Below are 17,958 nucleotides of genomic sequence, written 5' to 3'. Positions count from 1 at the left end.
TAATGTGTGCAGTTCAATGTGCAATTTAAGATTTAGCAATGCTTCCTTTACAAATCTGGATGCCTGTGCATTTCGGACATAGATATTCAGAATTGGTGGATATCTCCTTAGATGAATATGAAGTGTCCTTTTCTGTCTCTTTTGCTTAACTTTGGCTGGATGACTACTTTATTAGATATTAGAATGGCTTTTTCAACTTACTTCTTGAATCAGTTTTCCTGGAAAATATTTCGCTGCCCTTTTCTCTGAGGATGTTTCTATCTCTATTGTTGAGGTGTGTTCCTTGTATGCAACAGAATGATGGGAGTTGTTCTCACATTCTTTCTGTCAGCCTCTATCTTTTAATTAGGTAATTGAGTCCATTAAAGTTGTTAATAAACAATGACTGTTAATTCTTGTTATATTTGAGGTGTAAGTGTGCTTGCTTGGGTGCATGTGTATGTGTGTGTGTGTGTGTGTGTGTGTGTGTGCTTCTTTTGTTTTGTTTATGCTGGCATGTGATGATTTATTTCTTCTGATCTTATGGTGTCCTTGGGTTACAGTTTCTACTCTAGAATTTTTTGTAGATTTGTGAATAAATATTAATTAAATTTGGTTTTGGCTTGAAATATCTTGGTTTCTCCCTCTTTGGTGGTTGAGAGTCTTGCTGGCTTTAGTAATCTAGGTTGGCATTTGTAGATTTTTTGAGGCTACGAGCAATCTGTTCAGGCCCTTCTACCTTTAATAGTTCCTGTTGACATATCAGGTGTAATTTTGATAGATCTGTCATTGCATGATACCTGAACTTTTCCCTTGAAGCTTTTAATATCTTTTCTATGTGCTGTACATTTAAAGTTTTATTATGTTGGTAGGTGGTTTTCTTTTCTGTTCCAATATAATTCATTTTCTGTATGCTTCATATGTTTTTAGGCACCTCTTTCTTTAACTTGAGAAAGCTTTCTTCTAAAATTTATTGAAAATATTTTTCTGATATCTCCATAAGATCCAATTGTAAGTCACTTTATCAACTAGTGATCAAGAGAAGAGGGACCAGCCCATTATTCATGGTGCCATCCCTGGGCTGGTCGTCTTGGGTTTTATAAGAAAGCAAGCTGAGCAAGGCAGGGGAAGCAAGCCAGATAGTAACATACTACCATGGCCTCTGCATCAGCTCCTGCTTCCTGACCTACTTGAGTTCCAGTCCTGATTTTCAAAGGTAGTGAACAGCAATGTGAAAATTGTAAGCTAAATAAACCCTTTTCCCCTTTAAAAAACTATTTTTCTAGTGCTTGGAACTGAGACACTTTTTCCTCTTGTATTCCAATTAGTCTTAGGTTAGTGCATTTTTATAATATCTCAGATTTTCTAGAAGTTTTATGTCAGAAAATTTTTATTTAACATGTTTTGAGTGGTGTTAGGTTTCTTATTTCTTTTATACCTGAGATTCCATCTTCCATTTTTTGTATTCTGTTGGTGATGCTTGTATTTATTGTTCTTGATCTCTTCTCTAGGTTTTCCATCTTCAGGATTCTCTTAGTTTGTGTTTTCTTTATTGCTTACATTTTTATTTTCAGATCTTGGACAGTTCTATCTATTTTTTCACATGTTTAGTTGTATTTTCTGTATCTTTTTTGTATTTACATTTCTTTTTTATGTGATATTTTCTTTACTTACATTTCAAATGTCATCCCCTTTCTCAGGGATTTATTTGCATTCTCTTTAAAGGCCTCTACATGTTTGATTGTATTTTCTTGTATTTCTTTAAACAATATATTCATTTCCTTTTTAAAACCCTCTATTATTTTTATAATATTGGATTTAAGATTACTTTATTGTGCTTTGGTTGTTATAATATCAATGGCTTGCTGTAGTAGGATATCTGTGCTCTGAAGCTATCATATTGTCTTTGCTTTTCTGAACTGTGTCCCTATGCTAGTCTTTAGCTATCTACATGTCCTTGGATGTTCCTGTTGTAGCAGATATTGAGAGGGGGCCTAACCTTGATGATCCTGGTGTGGCAGGTCTTCTTTGGGTATCTAACAATGGAATTCATGGGGTAGTGCAAGTTTTCTAGCAGTTAAGAGTGCTCCTGGGGACAAGGTTGTAAGGGGATTGGGGTGGAGAAAGCAGGTAGAGAGGTAGTGAAACAGTGGAGCTCCAGGTGATAATACAATACTCAGGACAGTTGGGCGTGCCCCAGAGGACTATGGGCAGGGGACAGAAGAATGGGTGAAGGGTAAAAATATAACCTCTCTGGTTCTGTATAAGCAAGTTTGATGGAAGTCGTTGAGGAGGTGGGTTGACAGTGAAGGTCTGGGGGAACAGTAGTTCTCAGAGGGCAGCTGGGCCTTCCCCAGAGTACTGAGGGTGGGTGCAGGAAAATGGTTTCATGGAAGAAATCTAACCTATATGCTTCTGGATCAGCAGGTCTGATCACAACAAGGTTTTTATTCATTCATTCACTCATTCAGTTTTTAATGTAATAAAATAAATTATAAGATATTAAAACAAAAACTATCACGTTAATGTTGAGAACGTTAAACCAACAAAAAGAAATGAGCCTAAGAGAAAGCATGATAATCAGAGACCTATTTGATTATACATGAAGGAATCTCATAAAAACATTCAACTTGGGGCAGTAATATATAAGCAGAAGGCTTGCTGCAGATCCATGTGGGACCTCTTCATGTCACATTCATCTATGTGAGTTTATATAAGCTTTGCTTTTGTTGATTTACAGGTCCTTGTTTTCTTAGTATTTTCTAATCCTGAAAGTCTTAAACTCTTTCTGTCTCAACTTTCGTAGTGCTTCCTGAGCTCTGAGGTGAGCAAATAGATAAAGAACACATATTTAGATCTTAGTGTTGCAAGGTCTTTTACTCTGTACATAGTATCTGGCAGTGAGTCTCTATGTGTTTTCTCATCTGCTTCCAGAAAAGAATTTTCTGATGATGAATGATGAATACTAATTTATGAATATAGTAAAATATCATTAGGAATCATTTTCTCACCACATATTTTTTTCTTTTTTAAACCAGTATCATTTGATTTTAACCCAAGTCTCTGGGTTATCTTGCCTCAGTTTCTTAGTCACCCAAGTAGTGTTGGGTATGGAATATATCTCATGAAGTGACCCTTAACTCAAATCAGTCATTGGATAGTTACTCCCACAAACTTTGTGACATCATTATTCTAGCATATCTTGTAGACAGTATACAATTGTAGATGAAAGATTTCTGTCTGGCTTGGTGTTTACATTTCTCTTAGTCTTGCCAACAGCCTGTATTATAACATCAATGGTTTCAAAACTATATTAATTACTCTGAGAATAAATGAACATATTGAATTTTTTATAAATTTAGGATTTGTTTATTAATATATTGTTTAATTTACTTAATTACATTCAATGTAACACTTATATAAAGTGTTTTGTGAATTGGAATGTGTTTACTTTAAAGCATGTCTAAAAAGATACAATATTGTCCAACCTCTATTTAGTATCAGCTAATTGTACATAAGAAATATTTCCATTGAGAGTACTCTCCCAAGGAATTTTCGGTGCTAACATGCCTGGGAGAGGGATAAATGAGTGTTTTAATTAAAAACAGTACCTTCAATATCTGAAGCTACATACAGCAAGGATACAGTAGTATACTCACACACTATGGTTGATACTTTCTACTACTGGCTGTCTGTTGTATGTTCTATGGCACTTGTGTCAACTATAAAAATGAGTTATGAGATTCATGATTAATTATGTGCCAGTGGATAACAGTTTCTCTGTTCTGTATATCTGAAATGTTTAGAAGAATCTTTTCATAAGTCCACGCCAGTGGAAAATATAAAAACAAGGTAAGTTAAATAACACTTTATTTCAAAAGCCATGAGTTCTCAGGGAAGGTAGAAACACCTATGGATACTTGTGTCTATCATGTACATGAATATCATACAATATTTTACCTCAAGAAATCTCTAAAATTATAAATACTTTGTTCAGTTTTAGAAACAACTGGTTTCCTCTTTGATTTTTTCTCAGTCTATTTATATTAAATTTGTATAAACATGAGCCAGTAGAAATTTTGATATACTGAATATTTATACAAAGTTTTAAGTCTTTACTTAATTGTTAAAGTATACCAAAGGAATCAATTTTGAGTAAATAGTCAGTTTCTGTGATAGATTCTCCATATAGGTGTGTAGATGTAGGTGTGTGTGTGTGAGAGAGAGGGGGGGAGGGAGGGAGGGAGGGAGGGAGAGGGAATCAGAAAAAATCAGAGAGAGAGAGACTATATTTATGCAAATGTGAAAGACAAAGATCAGCTTCTAGTGTTGTACATTAGAAGCCATATGCTTTGCATTATGAGGTAGGGTGTGACCTGGGGTTTAACTATTAGCATAGTGTGGCCAAAAAGTATCATGGATTTGAGTTTTTCTACTACTCTATGTCTAAGATTACAAGCACACACCGTCACACACAGCTTTTTTGAACACAGGTACTGAGTACTGATCTTGAGTTCTAACTATGTTTGCAAGACAAACAATTACTGAGCTATCTCCCCAGCCCATTGTAATTTATTTCACAATTCATTTTCAATTGTAAAAAAAATTTGGTCAAGATTGTTTTCTGATTCAAATTGTTTTAAAATAGAATTATAAATGATGTCAGTTAAATGAAGTATACAAGTGTCACCCTTATTCATGAAACATACCTAAGCTACTGGTGCTGTTATTTTACAATTTCTGATAGTTGTATTAAGTTTTTATATATAAAGAACAATACAAATATCAGAACCAAGTGGTATAGTAACACAGGGTGTTGGAATATAGTTAGAAAATTAAAAACTGGTTTGTGTATTGTTCTTTTTTTCAGGTGTGAAGTACATTTTGTAATAGCCTAAATCTACTATCAAGGGGACTACTCAAGTAAAGAATTAAAAAGGTATGAAAGTGACAAAATAATTTACTAATTCATTTATTAAAATTATTAAAATATTAATTTACTAATCTGTTGGTGGTATTATAATACCAGATCACATTCTTAAAGTGCTAGAAGACAGTTTTTACTTTCTCTTCTTCATAAAATTGTCAAAAGCAACTTTTCAACACAAAGCTATTGATAACTAAATTGCGAATGATTTCTTCCAGTTGTGTGCTAGTCCATCAAGAGTATGAAGAGTGACATTAATAATCATCCTATGTGCTAAAGACTCCAATAAACTTTTAATCTCCTTAATTCATTTTAATTCAAATAAAAATTTGAATGCCATATTTAGATAGTTAATTATTTACTACCCTATCTGCTAATAGTTAGAAGGGCCTAAATATTAAAGTAATAAACATCTTAAATGACATGATAAGATACTGAAATTATAAATTCCTAAACTAAGAGTTTATAGAAAACTCATATTGGTTTTCATACGTTCTTGGTGCTTGATTAAGATGCTGAGGATTTTCCTGATGCCAATTAACTACAGTTAAAAGATGTATTTAAAATATGTTCACTGGGAACTGTGCTAACTTCTTTAATAGTATATTAACTTGTAAATTATACATTTCAATATGACATTTGATATAATCTACTTTGGCTATATACATTCTCTGTGTTAATTTTCCTACATCCTCTTCTCCCTCTCATTTTACTAGTTCTCTTTATACTGTCATAAGCTCTTTTACTATATTGTACATATTTTTAAAATCATACAGTGTTTGTATCTATAAAACAGGCTTATTTCCCTCAACAGAAATATTTCCAGCTCTATGCATTGCCTATGATGATTTAATTTCTTTTTCTCTGTATATTTTTGCTTTTGAGCCAGTGCCATTCAGTTTTTGTCATTATAAATTATGAGTAGTTTAATGTAGGTATTGTGTATTCTCTATTGTTCATTTTGCTTAAAAATGGTTTGGCTATTTCATTTTCCACAGGAATTTGGAGACTGCTATTTCTATTCCTGTGAAGAATGTCATTGGCACCTAATGGGTATTGTATTGAATTTGTGTATTGCTTTTGGCAACAAGCCACTTTAATACCATAAATTCTGCTGATCTGACAAACATGAAAATTCTTTCTATATTTTACTGAATTCTAAAGTCTCTTCATGTCTTAAAGTTTCTATTATAAAGGTCTTTAATTTCTTTGATTAAATTTATATTTAGGTCATTCTTTGAATGTTCTTGTTTCTTTTGCTTTTTGTGAGAATTTGCTGTTTTGTTTTGTTTATATAGAAAATCTAATGTGGAGAATGCCACATAGAAGTAGCATTCCATTTTTAATTCCAGTTTTGAGTTGGAATCTCTAGAAATTTCTGACTATGGATAGTAGCCATATTGACTAGGGCTAAGTTTAATTAGGAGAATATCTCTCAATGAAAAAGACAAAGACATGATCAAGGATAAAATCCTTTATCAAGCCTTGTCTCCCACCCTCACACACCTGTGTTCACGTGCGCGCGCACGTGCGTGCAAGCACATGCACACTCACACGCACACATGCATCTACACACATTTGTTTTTTTTTTTTTTTTGGTTTTTTTTTTTTTTTAGATTTTTTTGACCTATAGTTTTTTTTCTGTAGCTAATTTGTTAATTAAATTATAAATTATAGTAAAAAGAAACCAGATATTCACTTTCAGTAAGCAATTAACATTTTGGTTATTTTCTTATAGTCATTTTTCCCCATTTATTTTTACATAGTTGAAACCATATGTACTTAAAATTCATGACTAATTGCTTTGTTTTTATTCAACTTTCAAGGGTTTCCATATTATTAAAAACAATTTATAAACATTTAAATAAAAACAAGATTAGTTGTGGCAATTGTAGGAATGTGCATGCCCCTTCTATCTGATCATTTACTAATAATGCAATACTAAAAACAATAATAAAATACCTTGATGCATTAGTATGATTTTCATCCAAAAAAAGTCATAAAACAAATTACAGTTCTAGAATTGCATGATTCGGCCATCAATGATGGCTTGAGCTGATGGGTGAGACCAAGGAGGCAACTGGAGAAAACTAATTTCCTGCTAAAGTCTCAGTGTCCCTGGATTGAACCTACAGCACGTGAGTTCCCATAACATCAGGTCCTCAGCCTGCCTCCTCTGTCCTTTGTCAATGGGAACATCAACACTTGCTGTTCCCTGGACTAGAGTTTGTGGTGTCACATTTCACAGGGAGGTGATCCCTTGTCCTGACCTACTATGTGCTTGGTGACCTTCTTTTCAGTACAGGCAGTGGCCTCCTCTCCTTCTGCTCCTTTGCATAGGTTTCAGGAAATTTCAGGTTTAGATTTTGGCTATAAGAGAGGAATGTCACCAAAGAACCAGGGTCACCAACCCCAAATGACTTTGGCTTTTATTCCCAGAACAAAGTCAGAGCAATGAGTACCACAGCTTCTCCATCCTGGCAGCTCTGCTACTTTGAAGAGTTAACTCACTTTTGGAAGAAAACAATGTGGACATCTTCCATGTGTTACTCCTACTAATTTTCGTCTTTCCAACATAGCTTCTTTGGACAATTTTGTATAGATTTATATGGGTAAGATTTAACATCCATACAATAAAAATTTCTTCCTTATTTTACTGCATTTAACTGTCCTATAAGTTTTAATGATAAAATATTGAACTGATTTCTGCAGTTAAGCATTGATTTAGTTTGTTAGTACACTTATGATCTGTGTGTTTGAGTGTATACATGCACATGTGTGAGTGAATTCACACCACAGCATGCTTGTGAATGTCAGAGGACAACTGTGGGGGCTGGGAGCTGGTTGTCTTCCTCTACATATGGCTTCAGAGATTGAGGTCCAGCTGTCAGGTTTGGCAGCAAACATTTTTCCTACTGAGCCATAATAGCAGTTCAAAGCACTAATTTTATGTTCACAGTATTAATAACAACTGTATCAGGAAAAAGAAAATAAGTTAAAATTAAATAAGAAATAAAATACATCAAGAGCCATGAGCCACTGACACTCTTGAATGTTCACAAAATCCCTTTAGAATCTCTTTTTATCATACTTTCTGTTGTTGTTAAAAACAAAACAAAAAGCGTTTTTTCTAAGGGTCAGAATTTCAGAATCTAAGCCTGATGAGTTTATTCTTAGTTTAATATTGTCTTTAGGCTAGTGCTACAGCATGCTAGAAAGTGACTGTGACTCTGGAATTTCATGTTATGTATGCATCACGGCATGCTGTTCATCCCTGGGATTGGCATAGGTCTACAGGACTGAGGATGCTGTCCATTCTTTTTTTTTTTTTTTTTTTTTTGATATCTTGCTCTACTTTTATTTTTTTTAGACTTTATTTTTAAAAAAAGATAAAAAAAAATTTAAACATTTTTGCATAAATGTATACAAATACAACTGTGTCAATGCTTGGCTTTTTTTTTTTTACAATGAGCAAAAAGTACATGAAATACAGGGTGTAACCCAGAATTTGTCAATTTGTTCTTGGTGTGTAAGGATTGAGCATGACTTTTTTGTTGTTGTTGTTTTGTTTTGTTTTCTTTTTCTCGTGGACTTCACACAGTCTGTGAGTTGTTTCTGGGGCAGTGCGAGCCTCTGGGGTTAGCATCCCACTATCAGTGACTGCATATTATGTCTGCTCTTTTGTGACAGGGTTATCTCACTCAGGATGATATTCTCTAGATGCAACCATTTTCTTAAGAATTTGGTTAAGTCATTGTTACTGGTGGCTGAGTAGTATTCCATTGTGTAAATGTACCACAATTTTTGTATCCATTCATCTACTCAAGGACATCTGGGTTCCTTCCAGCTTCTGGCTATTATAAATAGAGCCGCTATGAACATTGTGGTGCATATATCTTTGTTGTGTATTAAAGTGTCTCTGGGGTATATGCCCAGAAGTGGAATAGCTGGGTCTTCAGGTAGTACTATATCCAATTTTCTGAGGTATCGCCAGACTGATTTCCAGAGCGGTTGTATCAGTTTACAATCCCACCAACAGTGGAGAAGTGTTCCTCTTTTTCCCCATCCTCGCCAGCATCTGCTGTCATCTGAGTTTTGGATCTTGGCCAATCTGACTGGTGTGAGGTGGAATCTCAGGGTTGTTTTGATTTGCATTTCCCTGATGACTAAGGATGTCGAGCACTTCCTCAGATGTTTCTCAGCCATTCGATATTCCAAATTAAGAACGTTTTGTTTAGCTCTGTACCCCATTTTTAATAGGGTTATTTAATTCTCTGGTGTCTAGCTTCTTGAGTTCTTTGTATACCTTGAATATTAGGGCTCTATCTGATGTGGAGTTGGTAAAGATCTTTTCCCATTCTGTTGGCTGCCGTTTTATATTCTTGACAATGTCCTTAGCCTTACAGAAACTTTGCAATCTCATTAAGTCCCATTTGTTAATCTTTGACCTTAGAGCTTGAGCCATTGGTGTTTTGTTCAGAAAATTTTCTCCTGTGCCTATGTGTTCTAAGGTTTTCCCTACTTTCTCATCTAATAGTTTCAGTGTATCTGGTTTAATGTGGAGATCTTTGATCCACTTACACTTGAGCTTTGTACAAGGAGATAAGAAAGGGTCTATTTTTATTCTTTTGCATGCTGAGTGCCAGTTGGACCAGCACCATTTGTTGAATCGGCTGTCCTTTATCCATTGAATGTTTACAGCTCCTTTGTCAAAAATCAGGTGACCATATACATGAGGGCTCATTTCTGGATCTTCTATTCTATTCCATTGATCCACGATCTACACACATTTGAACATCTCTATATACACACATAGAGAGAGGGTGTTGAAAAAGAAAAAAAGAAATAGTGTTTTCTGTGTGTTCAGGTTGCATTGTTCTACATTTTATAGTGTTTATCATATGTATGAATTTTCTGGTGGAATCATTAGGACTTTATAAATATGAGATCCTATTATATGAAAAAGTTTGATTATTTTTTATTTTCCACTTGTATACTTTTTTGCACTTTTTTCTTTACTAATCTAGCCAAGATTTCAACCACAATGATCAAAGTGACAGAAAAACATCTTATTTGTTATCTTGTATTTTTAAAAATGCTTTCAGATTTTCCAAGATTAGTATAATATAATGTGCATATCTGCCACATTATAGCTTTGTTTATTCAGTTGAGGCAAGTTATTTTTGGTGCCTTTTTACTTCTATCACTAAGAGACATTATGTTTTTGTCAAAATAATTTTATGTATTTATTGAGATAATCATGTGATTCCTACCCTTTATTTGTGCTTATATGTCATATAATATTGTTTTGCTTATATGTTGAACCATCTTAAGTTTCCTAAGTAAATCTTACTTGATCATGATGTTTATATTTGCTTTTTTCCCCCTTTGCTCTGAACCTGTTTAAGTAGCAGGGTATTGCTAGATTCACATGATACCTGTTTTACTCTTCCTTCATTCCTCCTTAGTTAAATAATTTGAAGAACATTGGAAATGGTTGGTCTCTTAAGATCTGTAGGAATTCATCTTTTTAAATTAATTAATTTCTTTTACACTACAGAAAAATTTCCCCTCTCAGATCAACCTCTGACTGTTCCACATCTCTACCTCCTCCCTGCCACCACCCCCTGTCTCCATGAGGCTGTCCCCACCCACCCACCCCACCAGACCTCTAAAGTCCCTGGGACCTCCAGTCTCTTGAGGGTTAGGTACATCTTCTCTGACTAAACCTACCCCTGTGCTGTATATGTATTTGGGGCCTCATATCAGCTGGTGTATCAGTTCAATCTTGAACTTTGTTATGTTCACAGATTTATTGTTTTACTCTCACTTTATTGACCACTTTAGTTCCCCATTTTGAATCTTACTTCTGCTTTATCTGTTCATAGATGTGCTTTGGAGTTTTTGTAGATTTTTCAAAATTATAAGAGATTATATTTCTGCCTATTTTTCCTATCTCTTTTCTTCTAATTTTGATATTTGTAGTTCTTGTTTTCTTAAACTTTTTATGTACCTTAATAGGTAATTTATTGAGAACACATTTGTATTTGTCTAAATGCAGACCAACAGCTATAATCTCATAACAGATGTCATTCTGTTTTCTTTGGCTAATATTATATTGTATTTGTTCTATCATGTAACTTTAGGGAAAAATTAATTTACTTCCAAAATTCTTCAATCATAACACTCATCATTTAAAGATATATTTATTGTTTAGTTGCCATTTTGTATAATTTCTTCAGATTCTATATATTTTGATCTCTTTTGATCTATATTATATTCCATTATAACCTTATAAAATACAAGAGATTAGTTCATTTTATATTTATTTACATGCTTCTGTGTAGTGGTGGTGCATGTTTTTAGTCCTAGTACCCATGAGGCAGAGGCAGGCAGATTTCTGAGCGTGATGCTAGCAAGGTCTACAAAAAAAGTTCCAGAACATCCAGAGTTACACAGAGAAACCCTCTCTGTCTTAGCAGGGGCAGGAGAAAGCAAAAACATAAACAAACAAACAACAAAAAAAGGCATGCTTTTTCCTGTTTGATTTAATTAGAATGCCTTTAGTGGGTTTTTTGCTTGTTTCTTTTCTGTTTCCTTGTTTTGTTTTGTTTGCCTGAATGATCTGTCTATTATTGCTAATGTAGTCACCTACTGTTGTGTTAGAATCTGTTCATCATTTTTGGTTCAGTACTCCTTACTGAAATTGGACATGACAACATTTTCTGTGTGATTCATTACTTGTGAATTTTAGGCACTCCTACTGGATTGTTTCTTTTATTAATACAAAGATATTCTTTTTATCACTAATACTATTTGCTTTTAAGATTCACTTTTTTTGTAATTTCACTTTTATCCTCCTTGCCTTTGCAAATGGGATATGTTTGTTTATTTGTTTATTTACATGTTATGAACAATTGTTTCCTGTATCTCATTCCAGTCTGGTAGTCTCTGCCTTTTAATTGGAAGACTGAGATTATTAACTCTAATACTTATTTCTGAAAGGTTTGTATGATTTCCCATTCTGTCTTCATTTGCATGATGTTTGGTTTTTCTGTATTTTTTATACTAGTATTTATTACCTTACCATTCTTTTCTGTTCATTCACAGTCATGGGGTTTTTATTGTTTTTGTTTGTTTAGTTTGTTTAAATCTGTGGGTAGAATTCTTGAAAGAATCTTCTGTAGTAGTGGCTTCGTGGTCACACATTTCTTTAGTCTTTATCATGGATTATTTTTGTATTTCACTAATATAGAATAACTAGCTATTCTGGACATAGTAATCTAATATGGCAGAAATGTTCATTAAGGAATAGAAGTACAACATGCCATACTCTTGGCTTTTAAAGTTTGTGTTATCAAAGGTAAAGTTTGTCTTTTAATTTTTCTTATTATTTAATTTAAGACTATGTATGCTTGTGGGGGTGTTTCCATACAAGTGCAGAAATGGGTATTTTATTCTCTTGAGGTAAAGTTGCAGGTAGTTTTGTTACACTTATCATGTATACTGGGAATAAATGTTTGATTTCTCTAGAAAAACAGTAAGCATTCTTAAGCATGGAGTAATATTTCCAGATACCAACAGCTAAAACCAACCATTGCTAGTTTATTGATTGATCTTGGTATGTGACTAGCACTTCTCTCAGTTTTCAATAATTTTTCTTTATTTTATGCATCTGTTGTTTTAAATTAACATTGCATTTCTAAACTATAGGTAAAATAAATCAAAGGAGAATGGCTGTAAACAATGAAAGCCACCCAAAAGAATTCATCCTACTGGGATTTGCTAACCATCCTTGGCTGGAACTCCCTCTCTTTGTTACTCTTCTGATAACATATCCTATGGCTTTGATGGGAAACATTGCGATCATTCTGGTGTCCACCTTAGACCCTCGTCTCCACAGCCCCATGTATTTCTTTCTCACAAATCTCTCCTTTCTGGACATGTGCTACACCACAAGCATTGTGCCACAGATGCTGTTTAACCTGGGAAGCTCCATAAAAACTATTACTTACATTGGATGTGTTGTTCAACTTTATGTCTTCCACATAATGGGAGGCACAGAATGTCTGCTTTTGGCTATCATGTCCTTTGATCGCTATGTGGCTATTTGCAGACCTCTCCACTACACCCTCATCATGAGTCAACGGGTGTGCATTTTGTCAGTGTCTATTATGTGGCTGACTGGAGTGATCTTTGCTTTTTCAGAGGCTACACTCACATTACAGTTGCCAATGTGTGGCACATATAAATTGGATCATTTATTGTGTGAAATTCCTGTTCTCATAAAAACTGCCTGTGGTGAAAAGGAATCTAATGAGCTAGCACTTTCTGTGGTATGCATTTTTATACTGGCTGTTCCTCTGTGCTTAATTCTTGCTTCTTATGTTAATATTGGATGTGCAGTACTTAGAATCAAATCTTCTGAAGGAAGGAAAAAAGCCTTTGGGACATGCTCTTCTCATCTCATTGTAGTTTCTTTATTTTATGGTCCAGCCATTAGCATGTACCTTCAGCCTTCTTCATCCATCACAAGGGACCAACCCAAGTTCATGGCTCTCTTTTATGCAGTGATAACTCCTACACTGAATCCTTTTATCTATACCCTAAGGAACAAGGACGTAAAGGGTGCCTTAAAAAAGCTACTGAGAAGAATTTTCAGTTCAAAGTGAAAGTTTTTGGTATTAAAATTAATAATTGTAGTAATTTAACATTGGCCTCTCTAATAATGGTCATATATTTCAGGTCTACAGAATATGACCTTCTTGTCACACTTTTCTCATTTCTAGTATTACAGCATTGTGAGTTTTTTTTTATTAAATTGGGATAATGTGATGTTCAAATAAAAAGTTTCTAATATATTAAAATATACAAACACACAAAAGCTATTTATAAATGTTTAATTCTTTTTTAAAACTTAGCTAGTATAAGTTTTCAATCAATGAGAAAAAAGAAAATGATATTTCTAATGGAGAACTGTCTGGACACATTGCTGAGACTAAGCTGCAACATTTAGATGTGCCTTTGAAATTTAACATGAATGAATAGGAGAAAAATATTTTTTTCTGATGTGAAACAGGTGAATTTCATCAATAAACAATGAGTACCTTTTTGATTAAGCTTATTTTAGAAGCAAGTGATATTCAAAGTGTATTCAATTAAAAACTGAAATTTCTACAATTTAGTTGTCAAATCTATACCCCCAAATGTAAAACTATCATATAAAATTCTTTGTAATTCACGAAAGAAAATTTATTAATTTGATGTTGAAATTTGTTATTTAATAAGCCATTGTTAGTGAAGCAGGTGCCAGATCTTTGTTACATAAATCTGACCAGGGAAGAGAGGAAAAGCAAGACAGAGGAGAAGAAAGGAAGTAAAAGAAAGAAACTATAATCCAAGGCTCATTTCTCAGTCACCCACGTTCTACATCTAGAGCCCACTTACCAAAGTTCAACTTCACTAAAGAGTAACATGAATTGTGTTTCAAATATCTAATCACATGGGTCATAGGGTAGGCATTTTATATCATGTCATATCATTATGGAATCATCATCAGAATAAAGTAAGTTTTCTTAGCATGAATTTACATTATAGTAGAGAATAAAAAAGTACAGAATAAAGTATTGAAAGTCCTGAGAGGAAAACAGCTACAAACTAAAAATATTATATACAGAAAATTTATCTTTCAGAATTGAAAGGGCAATAAAACATTGTTCAGACAAAAACAAAACAAACAAACAAACACCAAAAAAAAGACAGAAATCACAATGTCAAAGCCCTACAATAGTCAAAGAAAAGGATCATAACCACTGTTACAAAAGTTCACACAGATGTATAAAGAACTCAGTTGAATAAATTGAAACAAAGAAAACATAATAAAATCAAACTGTTGGGGTCAAAGAGTTACTGCAAAAACCACATGAACACTGATCTCAGTCAGACAGGAATGGGATATTGAATGCACACCCCAATACCAATTGATCATAGAGCACAGCTCAGAAATAGGGGGCTGAATGTAAGATGCTGAACATTTCTCATGGCCAGCTTATAAAAACAAACAAACAAACAAACCCAGTGACCTCCTATGAATGCATAGAAATTGCTCCCTGATGGTTGCCTGTGACCCAGGCTACTTTGGCTAGCTGAACAGAATATTTCTCACTGACCTGTATTCAGATTGGTCCTAAGTGGAGCTTATTGTTGTGGAATGTTTATGATTAACAAAGATCAGAACGCACAGAATATTACATAATAAGAGGTTAGCAATTCTCTGCTCTGAGGCGAGTTATTTTTCTGTTTCAGGAGCTGTTGAGCACAAGCTTAATGCCCAAAAAGGTGGGTGGGGGTGGGGGCGGGGATCTGGCTGCTGAGCAGTGCAAACTGGAGTGGTGGATCCACTGTGGACCTTGGTGGGAAGACAGATGTGTAAGGTATTGTAATAAAGGCAAAAGTGCCATTGAAATAAAAGTCCCTGAAGATTTGCAAATGTCTGGCTCTTGACTGAATGTCTGGACCAGGAAGCACTCAGCTGTGGACCTCCAGCAAGCTCAAACAATGGGGGAGGTGCTCATATCACTCTAGACACACTAGGCAATCAGACCCTTCAGACAGACCTGCCAGTCAAAGAAGAGTACAGTTATTCCGGGTGCCCAGAGGAAGTTTGTTCCACTTAGTTGTTGAGCCTTCTTGAGTGTTTTGGCATGCTACGCTCTGATACCTGCTGCTGGGTGCTGTGAGGTGCAATCAGGCAGGCTCCGGACTTTCAACATGATGAACACAGAGTCACTTCCATCTATGCGGAGGAGTAGGCAGCTTGAACAGCTGCTTTGGTGAGTCTTTCCCTGGAGTAGGTGGGAACTGGCTGCTATATGTAAGGTGCCCTGTGATTCAAAACACTCCTAGACCTAGAGGTAGCCTTTGAAATTTTTCATTGTGGGGCCTGCATCTGCACAGTGGCTTGTGTGTAAAATCATCCTTGGTAGGATGCCAAACTCAGAGAGTCCTAATTTCTACATAGTCTGCCCTTAATAGTTCTAATTAAGGTGTAAGGTTCACTTGGAGTTAACATTGTGGACGTTGCATCTCATGTGTTAGGTAGCAGCCCAGTATTAAACTCTGGTGTAAAAGAGTAGAATTGAAGATGTAAAAAATTTACTAGTGCTGAGGAGAGAGTAAGTCACACGAAGTAGAATTTAGCTGAGGGAAGGCTGCTTGTAAAACACTCCACAAATAAGTAATATGCTAAACAGGCCTGTTAGAGAGTAGAGTGCTAGGATACACACGTTTGTTCACCAGGATTGTCCAGAAATGTGACTTTGAGCCATAACAAAGAAAACAACTTTGATTTACAACCTTCCTTTAGGTCCATCCCCATATCAAAGAGCAGACCTCTAACAAGCTGCTCAATGTGGCATTACAGAATCACGATCAAAACTATGGCCTTGTGTACCACAAAGGTTCAGTTTTCTTGAGAAAAGCATAGTGCTGCTACATGGTCAAGATGACACCAGGTAACAACTATTTGGAATGGTTTTAAAAAAAGAAAAAGAAAGAAACGAAGAAAACCACTATTGTGTTGAGTGCAGGCCTAATCAAACTAGCCTTTTTCTGAGGTCTGCATGTATGGAAAATGGCTTAGCTCCTTTTGAACCTCTGGAACATGCTTGACAGAACCAGGAACAGTCTGGGACCTAGGCCTTGGAGGGCTTTCCCTAGGGCCTTGAGGTAGAAAGATTAAAACTGAGCTTCTTCTCTAAATCCAGGAATATGCTTAGGAGAGCTGGTAATGCTCTGGGCCAGCTCCTTTGGAAGGGGTGGCTTCAGATTCTGAAAACACAGCTCTTCCCACCATATGTGGCTGTGCTTATCAGTTCTAAGAACAGTGTAGATTTGGACAGGAATGTTCTTGAGATACTCTGAGTTCCCCTAGTGAATTACTGTTTCATTAGAGTCCTCCTGAGTATATCTTATTGTATGATAGTTTCTGCTGACCTCATAGAGTTCTTCCATTTCCCCCTTGTAAGTAGTACAGAAAATGGTATTCTTCTTAAGGTTATTACATAGCATAAGACATAGCTTGTGGAAGACTTTCCCACCTTACTGGTTATACTCTTTTTCCTACCATCAGCCTGACTCCTTTAATTTGACCTACCCAGAAAACAACTCATGCGAATGTACCACATTACTACTACTAAAGTCCTGCCTGTCTTCAAAGGATAACCAGGTCGGACTGTGTGTTCTCCATTAGAATGAGTCCTCACAAAGGTCACACTCAATATTCTAGTAATTTACTAGTGCACTAAGTTTCTCCACTAACCCAAAATGCCACCTTAATCCAGCTGGTTTCCTCTGCACTCCACTGTCTTTCTCTATTTCCCCAGTTGATCCTCCACTCCTATCCCCAATTACTCTTATTCTCCCACAGAATCTATTCTATTTCCCCTTTCCCCCTATAGGCCTCCTCTTTTTCTATATTCTTTCCGCATCTGTAGATTTTAGCTAGAATATTATTTACCTACTAGTTAATATCATTTATAGGTGATATACCTACCATTTTTTTAGGTCTTGATTCCCCTTTTAATGGAGATTTTTTTAAGTTTTACCTTTTTTCCTGCAAATGTTATGATATCATACCCCTTACTCCAGTGCCATGTTCGACCTACCTGCCTGTCTCTCTACCAATACCATGTAGTTTTTATCACAATCAATCTGTAATACTGCTTGAGGTCAGGGATGGTGATTTCCTTAGAAGATTTTTTTATTGTTGAGAATGATTTTTGCTATTCTTGGATTTTTATTATTCGAAATTAATTTGCAAATTGCTCTTTCTAACTCTATGGAGAATTGAGTTGGAATTCTGATGGGAATTGCATTAAATTTATAGATTGCCCTAAGCAAGATGGCCATTTTTATAAAGTTGATCCTTCCAATCTATGAGCATGGAAGATATTTCCACCTACCTTTTCTTTATTAGATACTCTGTATTTACATTTGAGGTGTTATTCATTTCCTCTGCTCCACTCCCATCCCCTCTCCCCCTCCATTTTCCT

At 35.1% G+C, this 17,958-nt stretch overlaps 1 protein-coding gene across 1 annotated transcript; it reads left to right on the top strand.

Moving 5' to 3' along the window:
• Positions 1-12,639: 12,639 nt before the first annotated feature.
• LOC308436935 (olfactory receptor 2B11-like) lies at positions 12,640-13,578 on the top strand (the record flags this gene model as incomplete). The annotated part of the gene is made up of 1 exon (XM_080937943.1): positions 12,640-13,578. One exon carries the CDS (start codon positions 12,640-12,642, stop codon positions 13,576-13,578), a length of 939 nt encoding a protein of 312 aa, XP_080794069.1.
• Positions 13,579-17,958: the final 4,380 nt, after the last annotated feature.

This window comes from Micromys minutus (genome assembly GCF_963924665.1).
Source record: "Micromys minutus genome assembly, chromosome: 25".
NCBI classification, from domain to species: Eukaryota; Metazoa; Chordata; class Mammalia; order Rodentia; family Muridae; genus Micromys; species Micromys minutus.
The sequence above is the reverse complement of the archived record's forward strand: the minus strand, read 5'-3'. Positions and strand labels throughout refer to the sequence as shown.